The 12,446-nt window shown below is 44.5% G+C and overlaps 1 protein-coding gene across 1 annotated transcript; it reads left to right on the plus strand.

Moving 5' to 3' along the window:
- Positions 1 to 6,010: 6,010 nt before the first annotated feature.
- Penk (proenkephalin) lies at positions 6,011 to 10,536 on the plus strand. The gene is made up of 2 exons (XM_028770378.1): positions 6,011 to 6,151; positions 9,542 to 10,536. Exons 1-2 carry the CDS (start codon positions 6,014 to 6,016, stop codon positions 10,211 to 10,213), a joined length of 810 nt encoding a protein of 269 aa, XP_028626211.1. The 5' UTR covers positions 6,011 to 6,013; the 3' UTR covers positions 10,214 to 10,536.
- Positions 10,537 to 12,446: the final 1,910 nt, after the last annotated feature.

Genomic DNA, 12,446 nt, shown 5'->3' on the forward strand with positions numbered 1-12,446 from the left:
TTCTTACTTTGTCTGATTCTCCTGATGTGGTACTGTGTGTCAACCCATTACAACCCTTTATATACTTGTCATCTATAAGTCTCAGTTGTTTTTAATGCCTGCTCTGAGGAATCCCAGATGCATCGAGTGTGGTCCCAATGCTTTCTTTGTATCTTAAAACTGTTCTGTCACCTTTTATCTGCCTTTTTGTTTTGTTTTGGTTTTTCAAGACAGGGTTTCTCTGTGTAGTCCTGGCTGTCCTGGAACTCACTCTGTAGACCAAACTGGCCTCGAACTCAGAAATCTGCCTGCCTCTGCCTCCCAAATGCTGGGATTAAAGGTGTGCGCCACCACTGCCCGGCTGCCTCATCATTTTTATTAATACCTCAATAGCAACACTGAGGAAAAGGAACTGATGTCATTAGGCCAGCTGTAATTTTTGTGTCTGGGAAGATTGCTCTATAGGCTAGTGGGTCTGTTATTCAGGAAGCCTCGTCCTGGACTGTGAATGTCACATGTGTGCTCCCTTACTGTTCCTTATGAATGGAACAGAATAGTTTAATTGGCCTGGAGTTGGTGTTTTCTTCCCCTTAGGTCAATGAGTCTCTGTTTACCCAGCTGCTCTGTAACGGTTCATCTTCCTTTTTCCCTCTTCTTCATTAGAAATACACACTTTTCTCCAATATTCTCTATGATAACCAGGTCATGCTCCTAGAAATAAAACTCAAAAGAGTGGGAGGCCCCATATGCCTGGATCCCTGAGTTCTCTATTGCACCCTTGGCTACACTGTGGCTGCATAAATTGCCACTCATGCTGCAGGTGGTCCCACTGTAATTAGTCCTCTCAGAAGTTTGTGTCTGTTTAAGAAGCTGAGGGTTAGTGTTTGATTTGTTTTTTAGTTTCTTCTGCATTTACTTCATGTTCTCTCCAGCTCCAGGGAAGGACAGTGGTTTCTCCGGTGACTCCACCTCACTGGCAGATGGAAAGAGAATTGTTGGCTTTTCTGCTTGCTGAGCTGATGACAAGTCATCTCTGCAGGTACCTGAACACTCTCCCTGTATAATCTTATGAAAACTTTTTGAGAAGGAGACTCCTAGTGTAACAGAGACAGGTCTCAAACTCTGGTTATTCCTGCTTCCCCCTTATAAGCCCAGTGGTGACGATGATGAGTCCTATGTTTTCACAGCCAAAACACTTTGAGTGCTTGAGTTCATCCAGGGTGTGGGGAAACTATAAAAATGTGACCATTAGTAGAAAATGCTTTTAATTAATTGTGTTGTTTGATACTGTAACACAATCACACATGTATACTGCAATTCCTCTCTCCCTTTCTCCCTCAACCCCTTCCTTCCTTCCTTCCTTCCTTCCTTCCTTCCTTCCTAACCTTATCAGCATCCCTACCAGTCCTTCTGCTTCTTGGTTTGGTTTCGTGACACCTCTAGTTTAACCAGGGCCATCTGAAACACATTTTAAAGCAGAACTAGTGGGTATCTGTCACACACAGCCTCTGTGTTGTGGATCCTTTCCAAAGAAAGTCCCTTAAGAAGCTGAACACGCACTTACCTAGGTGATTGCCTGCCTGCTACTCAAATCCTGATTGTGACTTTCCTCCTGACTCAGCCTCCACCATGGAAACTGCTTCTTGGCAGAGTCTTATAGTTAGAATAGGGAATTTAAGTTTGAAAATGACTAAGAGCAAACCAAAGTCAAACTGCTAAATAAAATTTCTAACCCAATGAGGCAATGCAAAACTTTAACATCACTGCTTCTCCGGGTCCTTACACATCCCCAAAAGTCAGCATTGAAGTCATGCTACTCCACAAACCCTGCACTGATTGTATTCATACCAATTTCTTCTGTTGATCTGAGTTATAATGTGATTTCTTTTTCTCATTGTCTCACTGTATTGCTTGGTATGAAAAGTGTATTTTCCTGTCAAAGATAAGGTCAAATTTAGAAAAAAAATTTCATTCTCTCTAAGTTATAACATAATATCAATATGTTTGGCACTTTTCTCTGTTTTATTCTCTCCTCTCTTCCATGGCTTTCATTTAAAATCAGTTCTGGTGACCATACCCTAGGTTACCTTTTCTTCAAACAGTCTTATCTGTTTCTATAATTCTGAAAAAAAAAGAATAAAGCAGCAAATCATACCCAAGCCAGCTCTACTCTATGGCCACTCTGCAACAGAATCCTGTAACTACACAGAGGCCTCGTGCTAACTTGCCACACTCACAGAATCCCATTTTACAACGCACGCACCTTAGACTGGAGCTGAAAAGAAGCAAGCTTTCCCTGGCTTCAACACAGCTCCAGACTCTTGACATTTTAGAGCATGGAACTCCCTCAATGCTGCAGAGCTGTCTCCTCTCCTCTACTTCTGTCTTAGAGGGAAGCCAGAAGGAAGCTCTCTGCTTGGTGAGCTAGGAGGAGGGTAGGGAGTCATCTTCCTTCCTGGAAATGATGGAAAAATTATGCTTACAGGACTTTTCTTCAAGCCCTCTTTCTCAAAAACCTTGCTCAACAGCTAAGAACTGGATTAAACATCATGAGAAGTCACTCGTGTTAGCCTCTGAGCTAGTATGTGTCATCCTAGAATGAGAAGGTAAGGTTTTGATTTTGACTTTAGAATCAGAAATCTCTGAATCAAATGCTTTAAATCAGATCCTCTTCAGGGTTTGGAATTCTGATTTTTAAATATTCTTCTCATAATACAGCTACAAAATCTATCATATATATTTAAAAGATGGTGAAATGGATCCCAAATCAGCTGTTGCTATTATTCAAGTCCAAAACAATGAATACAGAAGTATATTCTTTCCCTCCTCAGACCTAGAAAGTAGGAGATGACAGAGAGACAAAGTCACTAATTTGATTTACAAACCAGCTTAGCCTACCCAAGCCTCATTCATGAGTTCAGTCAGTTGGCAGTCATTAACCATGACTGTAGGCAAACTATCTGAACTGGACAGGCCTGGGAGCTTCTACAGAGCATCCTCATTTGTCTCTCTTGTGACGTTTTAAAAGCCACTTAGAAAATGAAGTCAGAGAGGACCTAAACCATTTCAAGAGAAGCACACTAGGCCTTCAAGAGATGCAAGAGGAAATCTGCCTAGATACTCTGAGGAACCTGGACTGTCAGTGCCGATTGGTCAGGTGTTCTGTGCCTCAGCTTTCTACTTACATAGCTGGAGTCTGGAGACCCTTGTTTCTAAGGTCCGGAGACTTAAGCTTCTACCTCTCTAAGGTCCTAAAGTGCCCTCTGAAACCCAGCACTAAGAACCCTGGGAAGCATCACATAGCTGGGCTCTCGTCCTCCTCTTCTTCTTCCTCCTCCTCCTCTTCCTCCTCCTCCTCTTCCTCCTCCTCCTTCTCCCTCTCCTCTCTCTCTCTCTCTCTCTCTCTCTCTCTCTCTCTCTCTCTCTCTCTCATGCATGCACACGTACATGCACACTGCCTCCTGCCATGGGACACGTATTTAAAGATTTAAAGCTTGGGAGCCATCTCAAGTGTGCAAATGCCCAGATTTAGAAAGATGCTTATTTTATGTAAGACTACTGTTCAGTGTATTGCACAGTACTGCAATGTCTTCGTCTCTATTACAAAACCTGGGCAATAAGAGGTAACAGTCTTTCAGTGAAGACAGACAGAAGCTTTCTTTTGCTAGGAAGAAGCAGGAAAGAACAAGTCATCAAAACACTGGTGTGAAGAGTCTAAAAAGTAGAAAGATGACAAAACCGGCCTCTACCTAACACAAGCACTCTGCTTTCCTGGTCCGGGTCCAAGGCTTCCCCAGCCAAGAGAAAAACAGGTGCACTGGTGCTTTCCCTGGGGCACTCAGTGAAATGTCCATAGACAGCATAGTGAATCTTGAGGGCAAACAGATGCAGTCCTAGTCCTTGGTGTGCGCCACCAACGCAGGAGAGCGCTGCTCTCTAGCGACCAAAATGGGAGACGCATTTCTCTCAGGAGCTGTGAGAATGCAGGATCTGCAAAGATTGACAAAGGCAGAGGATCTCTTGCAAATGTCTGGGAAAATCTTGAGACCCTCTCTTTATGAACTCTCGGACTGTTTGTTGTAGCCTACCTGGACTAGGGAAGATAGGTACACTCAATGGGTGAAGGGGGGGGGGGAGAGAGAGAGAGAGAGAGAGAGAGAGGCGAATAGGATGAGTGATTAAAAACAGCTTTTGAGGCCAGACAGGTTAAGTGATTTCGTCCATTATTCCAGATGATTCTTTCCTAAACACCGTGCCTCCTCTCTCGAGTGCTGACATAAAATAGCATGTTGTTACCTCAGCTGCTGTTTTACAAATAGAAAAAAAAAAATGAGACCTTCGAGTCTAAGGCTTAGACGATGTAAGATCTAAGCTTCCTGACTAGTGACTATCTACAGATCCGGGAAGCGAGGGAGTGGGCTGCTCTGAAAGCCCAGCCTCACCTTTTGCCCCTCCTGGTCGACAAGATGTGCAAGACCCAAGCTAATTATGTCCAGAACAGCTTCCCTCCTTGTTCGCTCCAAACCACACTCCTGACTTAATCACAACTCCTCGACACCCCTTACTCAACAAACATCCCCCGAAAAAAAACATCCTGTACAGCACGCTGGCAGCAGCAAGTCCAGAACCCATGGCCTCCCTGGTAGCCCGAGATTCATCCCTCCTGTGGTCCCTGTAGGACACACTTCCCACCACCTGTTTTTGTTTGTTGGTTGGTTGGTTTTTTTTTTTTTTGAGGTTATCTGTTTAAGGAGGGTTGTTTTGTTTTCTGCACTGGAGGTACTGCTTTTGTGGCTCGATACTGATCTAAAGGAGAAAGTTTAAGAGCCTCAGAAAATTTCAATTATTGATCTTCATAACCATTAACTGAGTGCCTTCTGTGTCCCTGGCGCTATTCGACAGCAAGAAAGTCGAGACAGGTGGGTGAAAAGTTACGACTTTCGGATAGTTGAGCAGATGTCATCTCTGAAGTATGCCTCAGGAGGATAGAAGGGAAGGGGCAGGTTCACCGAATCCGAGGGTGTCCAACAACTCAACGGAAGCCCAAGTCCGTCTGCCCTTTCAAACACCCCACCCACGGTGCCACCGAAGTGATTCATGCAGGGAGAGCAGTTTCCCTCTTCGTGTCCTCCCCAGAGTTCCTAACTGCTCGGTGGGGGAGCCTCCGGCGCCCACTCGCACTCGCCACCCTCGGGGGCCGCGTGCTGCGGGGACGTCCCCTCCCGCCAGGCGTCGGCGCGGGCTGGCGTAGGGCCTGCGTCAGCTGCAGCCCGCCGGCGATTGGGGCGCGCGCGCCTCCTTCGGTTTGGGGCTAATTATAAAGTGGCTGTGGCCGCCGCCAGCGAGGCAGGAGCACAGAGCCCCGCAGCCCAGCGACGCTGCCCGGCGCCTCTCAGAGCTCCCCGACGCGGCCGCCCCACACTTGCCTTCTTTCTTTCTCTTGCAGAGTGGCATCTGGGACACCCTCTTCCAGCAACCTGCGCCATCTGAACAGCAGCAGCGTGAGTGACTTTGCCCCAAGTCGCCTGTGCCTTGGCGACCGTTGCCTGTCCCTTTGTTGCATGCGTTCGTCCAACTTTCTTGGGGTTTCTCATTGCTATGGGTGTCCGGGTCCTATTCCTCAAGCGCCTTTTCCCGAGCCGCGAACTCCAGTGTTCGCTCCAGAATCTTGCCCTAAGCAACCGACGCCAGGGAAGATAAGATGCCCCAAGGAAGACAGGGCGCCCTCGGAAGAACAGGTTCCCATCGGGAAGACAGGACTCCCCTGGAAAGACAGGATGCTGTCGGGAAGACAGGACTCTCCCCTACTCCCGCCCACCCCGGGGAAGATAGGATACCTCCTGGAAGACAGAATGCCCCCAGGCAGCCCTAGGACAGCAGGAAACACTAGGGACCAAGCTATCCCTGAGTCACCCGGGATGTTGTTGGGTAGTGGGCGGGGATCAGAAAAGGCTGTCCCTGCGGGTGTTGCTTCACGACCACCCACCAGAGATAGAACGGGTCCCCACAGGCGCGTTCTTCTCTCCTACAGCCCATGGCGCGGTTCCTGAGACTTTGCACCTGGCTGCTAGCACTTGGGTCCTGCCTCCTGGCTACAGTGCAGGCGGAATGCAGCCAGGACTGCGCTAAATGCAGCTACCGCCTGGTGCGCCCCGGCGACATCAACTTCCTGGTGAGTTGAATTTGCGGTGAGGGACTGCTCGGCCAAGCTCACAAGGCCAGCCTCGCAGGCTTATAGCGTTCATTTGCGCTGGAAGGTGCGTGGCAGGAACCTTTGGTGACCAAGGTGACCTGGCGCTTCCAAACGTTGATCCCAAGCTGCTCTGCCTCCCAATTTTGGAACCAGCCTAGCTGGGACTTAAGGGCTGGGGCATCTATTTCCACATAAACCGATTTTGTTTTGACCCTGAATTTTCAGAACTCCAAGATATGTTCTCTTCATTACCTTGGATAGCACTTCGTCTAGGCTGTCAGTCACCTCAAGCCTAGGGCCCTTCAAACAAACATCCTTCCTGCAAAGAATGGAATGTTTTTGTTAGTGAGAGTGCCCCCACTACCCCTGACTCCCAACCCATTGCTCTTCCTGGGCTCTCTTAGCTTTGAGTCCCTCCTTTCTGGAGGAAAAGGATAAGGGGAGAGGTAGAGAATTGACAGAAGGCTCCAAAAGAGCTCATTAATAGTCCCATGAGCAAGTGAAACAATTTCCTTTGCCTTGTCTTGACTACACTTTATATAATAGCTAAAAAGAACACTTTGATTTGGCTGTGAGAAGGGCTCAGGGGAGATGGTCGGTACCCAAAGACCTGGTATCAGTCCACAGATAGCCTGTCCTGTATAGGAGCTAGAAGAGACAAAATGGCTGATCTCTTCATCATAGTCCACAGGCTTTCCAAACACTAAGTCTGAATCTGTACGTTTGAAATTCCAAAGGCTTCTTTTTTTACTCTCAGTGATCTATTGCCCTGTCTGAAATTCCTTGATAGTTCAAAAGAGAGTCAGTTTACACTTGAGCCTTTGAGAAAGCTTTACATTTTTTAAATTCTTGAAATGGAAAAGAAACAAAGGGGTCCCCAAATCCAAGCCAATATTTCCAGTTAAATGTTTGTTTGCTTCTCTTGAATTTTTTGATCATGTGGTCTATTTCAGTTGATGTAGACTAACTTGGTCAGAAAAGCACTATGTGTTTAAATTGTGAGGGAAAACTGTTTCATCATAAACAGGCGCAGAAATCACGCTTGGCTTTGTTCCATCTCCTATAGTCATGAGCTTGACAGCTTTCCCTAAAACTTGAGTGAGTGCAAATAAGAATCAATCTTGTGAATAACGGACTTTATATGCAGGAGATTCATACTATACCGAAGACCACCGTCTAGCTCCTGGCACACAGCCACCGGTATTTTTATTTTTGAGTAATCACAGGCATTTTAGCTCTACCCACTGCTTGCCGAGCACAGAACTCAACATGTCACGGAAGGTTCTCTACCACCTATGTAATTAACAGTAATTGAATTCTAGAAGAGTTATAATCTGACCTCAAATAGTATCAGATTTACTAAAATATGTGATTTGGGAACTCAAATGTAACTGATATTTTAGCAATACCTAGTCAAGAAAATTTCCTCAACTGTTCAGATTACCAAGCTCCAAAGTAATGCTCCTCTTCCTTTTCCACTGCCGAGGAGCATGAGCAACCAGCCCCAAGACAGCAGAGCAACTTCCAGCTTCCTTGATACCTTGATACATTAAGTCCTTGTTACTGCAGCTCTCTGTTCTTATCTTTGGTGCAGATGACAAGGGACACATCCAGTATAAACTGTTTAGGGGAAAGCCATTATCCATTAAAAACAAACAAACAAACCCTCTTGAGAAGGATTTTGAATGAGTAGTTGCAGCACATATTGAATATTATTTTCTCACTGACAGAGATTTAGTTAAACGCTCAGATGTTGTTAAAATAATAGCAGTTCTGGAATTTTAGCTAGAGCTTATGAGCAAAATGAGTTTGCCCAGACAAAGGTACAGAGTAGCTTAGTAGATATTTACCAAGTTCTGCCATGAGGTAGGTAAAGATACCAAGATGAGATGGCGTGAGTCTAGAACTTTCCATCTGATGTGCTCTAGACCGTAGAACTCAGCATGCAGTAAGTGTCTCTAAAGCTACGTGAATGACATTCATTTTGGGCAACAAGGTCATGTACATATGTTTCTTAAGTGGAATTCTTACTGCCGCTCGGACATCTTCAGCTTTTAATGATATTCTGAGTCTTCTTTAATCATATAATATCAAGAATAAAATGGAATCATTTTAATTGGCTCCTCTTTAGCTTTCTCATATTCTTATCTATTTAATTATTTTCTTGTATACAAAACTAAAATAACCATTCAAAGTCAGTTAAAACTATATTTCCAGAATATTTTGTTTGTTGAATTAAAGACTTTTTGTTGTGTGTTTAATATGAACATATGATTTTTAAATGCCAAGAAGGGGCCTAGATTTCCTGTCTAAATCAACGAACTGTTTCCTGGCATCTACAAGGAGATTTCTGAAAGTAGTGATGCCCCTGAAATGCTTACAAACATCATAGAATTTTTAATGTTATCTATTATTTGTGCTATTTTTATTGTAGGCAAACAATTGAATATTTTCTAAAAAAAAAAAATACTCTGAGCAAGGTAATTTAAGATGTATAGTTTAAACCTTACCATAGCTTGAGTTTATTTACTCTATAATGACTTGAGTTTAATTACTTTATAATAAGTGTGATTACATGCTGCTAATTCCTCCTTTATTAAAGAATATGACTATTGAAAATAATCTGTTTTGGATACCGATGGCTTAATCTTAAGAATATAATATGAATAATCTGTGCATTTGCATCCAGGTAATTGTCAGCATTTGGTTCAAAATGATGGAATCTGTTTTAATCAACCAAGAAAAAGACAAAAGGTCAAAGCATCTCAATTTTTAACCAATCGTTATATCGGGATCCAAATAATCCATAGTGTTATAGTGTCTTGAATAGCTTTCTCTTAAAACTTAGGTTGAGATTGTAGGGTTATCCATTAAAGGTTAAAAGTATTTGCAAGGAGATGGATTAAGGCAGTGAAATGAAATAGTCATTAGTAAATATCATTCATGCCATTTATAAAGATTGTCTCTCTAAGATAAAGACATAGAGAGAATGGTTTGGAAATATTCCTAATCAGTTATATAGAAATTTCTCGCTTGGGACTCAAAATGTCTCAAACAAAATTGCACCTTCCACGGTAAACAGTGCAGTGAATTTCCATTCTGAAGGCAGCCACTAGACTCAGAATTAGGGTGGGTACCTTGAAACACTGACATGGCACAGCATACACAGGATCTCTAAAGACAAGACTATTAACCTCTCCCTTCTTTGTTCCAGTGCTCCTGGACCATTGCTAGTTCAGTTTGAGTGAAAGCTATGACAGAAAGGAGCTGGCCTTTCTCTGTGGCAGTGTGTGTACTAAAGCAGATCCTCATAGCCCACCGTTGGGTCAGAAGGGTCTCTTCTAATCAGTCATCTCCTTGACTTTACAGGCATGCACACTGGAATGTGAAGGACAGCTGCCTTCTCTCAAAATCTGGGAGACCTGCAAGGATCTCCTTCAGGTGTCCAAGCCAGAGTTCCCCTGGGATAACATCGACATGTACAAAGACAGCAGCAAACAGGATGAGAGCCACTTGTTAGCCAAGAAGTACGGAGGGTTCATGAAACGGTATGGAGGCTTCATGAAGAAGATGGAAGAGCTGTATCCTGTGGAGCCAGAAGAAGAGGCAAATGGAGGCGAGAACCTTGCCAAGAGGTATGGCGGCTTCATGAAGAAGAATGCAGATGAAGGAGACACCTTGGCCAACTCCTCTGACCTGCTGAAAGAGCTACTGGGAACAGGAGACAACCATGCGAAGGACAGCCACCAACAGGAGAGCACCAACAATGACGAAGACAACATGAGCAAGAGGTATGGGGGCTTCATGAGAGGCCTCAAAAGAAGCCCCCAACTGGAAGATGAAGCAAAAGAGCTGCAGAAACGCTATGGGGGCTTCATGAGAAGGGTGGGGCGCCCCGAGTGGTGGATGGACTACCAGAAGAGATACGGAGGCTTCCTGAAGCGCTTTGCTGAATCTCTGCCCTCCGATGAAGAAGGTGAAAGTTACTCTAAAGAAGTTCCTGAGATAGAAAAAAGATATGGGGGCTTTATGCGGTTTTGAAGCCCTTTCCCAGTAGTGACCCCAGGCCCCCACTAGCCTGCTCCATCCTCCCCTCCCCCCGTGAGCAACTGCCCCATCAGTGATGTTTCTTGTCACATGCTGCTTGTGCTGTACAGTTGCCCTCGTGGTCTGGATAACTACACTGCCTGAAAGCTGTGATTTTAGGGGTCTGTGTTCTTTTGAGTCTTGAAGCTCAGTATTGGTCTCTTGTGGCTTTGTTGTTATCATGCTGAAATGGTTTGTTACCTCATCCCTTCAGATGAAACGTCAATAAATGCTTATTTGTATATAAATATAATAAACCCATGACCCCAACTGCACAATGATCTTGAAAGAACTGACTGTCATTTGTCTGTGGGTAATGCTAGATTAAGAGACACCTGCTATGACAGAATAATCACTGGCCTTTTTCTTTCCTGACCCAGGCTACAAAACATTTTTTATTTAACTCTTTATTAGTATCTGAACTCTTAAATACGTAAATGCAATGGAACAAAATTGGATGCCAAGAGAATTTTACCATGTTTTATACATACAGAAAGGGAAGTCCAGAATGGCTGAGTACTTAGTCTAAATTTGCTTAAGAGTTGAAACAGGAGTGAGATTAAAGCCCTGAACTTCTTGTTCCCAGTCATTGTCCTTTATGCCTCATTTTCTCCTCTCCATCCAGGAGTCCAGCAAAAACAGGAAAAGCTTGGCACTATATCTTGTTCATCATTATATGCCCTTCACCACGGCCATACCAGATTCTCTAATAGCTAATGAGTGGGTGGATGAAGTGTATCAATGAATTCATCTTGCAAACAGAAAATTCAGAAGGGCTCTGTGGCTGTTTTGTGATATGAATTTTCAAAACACAGGGGGCTGATGAATATTTCACATTAGCAAAGGCATTTGGGGTAGCACTGAGATATCAAAAATGCAACTTTTTCCACATTTCTAGTTGAAATTACAGATAGCACCACCCATCCACTCACTCACTCAGAATCTTCATCAGCCCCTGTCCTGTTCCCTTCAGAAAATCAGGTCACATTTCAAGGCAGTAGCAGCTGAGCGGTCTCCTGTGGTTCTCACAAGCATCCCTGATCCAGCCTGTATGGTCCACCTGACAAGGGTAGCCAGGCTACTGAGACTGGGAGCCCATCTCATAAGTCCATCCCTACAGAGACTTAGGGACATCTTACCTCTCCTATCAGCTAAAGGCATCACAGGTCCCTGGCCTTAAGAATCAGTGCCCCCCCCCCAGACCCTTTTGGTCAAGATCCTAACTTTTTCTTCCAGGAAGAACCCTGAGAACTCCACATTTTGAGTGAGAGGCAAGTAATAGGAATGAGGTACATAAGGAAGCCCATGGGAAACGGCTGCTGACCATGGAGTTCTGAATCAGAAGCAAAGGCTGGGCTGGAGATGTTGCAGGTGCCCAGCATCTTTTCAGCTAGGGACTGTTGCCTCCATTGGGCAAGCCAACTCCACACTGGCAGGTGGTTCCAACAAGATGTTAAATTTAGATTCGTAAAATCATGTCCTATGTCTTATTTATTATTGGCAATCGGTTCTGTTTAAAACAGTGCAAATGCTGCATGTATTACCACGCACCTGTAATCCTAGCCCTCGGGAGAATGAGACAGGAACACACAAGTTTATTGGCCAGTTAGACCAGATTCCAGGTCAGTCACAAGACAAGATGTGAAGCAAAAACATTGAGTCAAACACAAGACAGCTTTAGGTTCAAAAGATGTGACGTTAATATTTTGAAAAAAAAAAAGCAGCTAAATCTCTCTCCCCTGGAGGAAAGCAAGAATCCAACCATTAGTATCTGAAAGTGAGAGGGCACTGCCTTCTGCCTTCCTCACAATACATTATCCCAGGAGAATATAATAGGCATGTGTGCTTGCATTACCAATCTGTCTGGGGCAGGTTGTTTTGCAACCAAGACATGCTGGAAGCCCTTCTTTCCTACTTGGGAGTACTACATAAACGGGGCCAAAATGCTATTGCTAGACAGTAATAGACAGCTGTCTGCCACAGCCTCTCATCACTTGTCTCCTGTGTCAAGGACCATACATCCTTGATGTGCAAGTCCCACAGATGGCTACAGAAGCAGGAACTCAAAAGGTTCTGGGAAAGCTGCTCAGGGGAGGGACTAACAGAGCAGAGGGACTGAGAATCGGGAAGTCAGAAAAGGTGGATAAAAGGAAATGGCTTTTCCTCGTTATGTCCAGATTATTGAGCA

The sequence above is a fragment of the Grammomys surdaster genome, unplaced genomic scaffold (assembly GCF_004785775.1).
Source record: "Grammomys surdaster isolate TR1022 unplaced genomic scaffold, NIH_TR_1.0 64, whole genome shotgun sequence".
Taxonomy (NCBI): Eukaryota; Metazoa; Chordata; class Mammalia; order Rodentia; family Muridae; genus Grammomys; species Grammomys surdaster.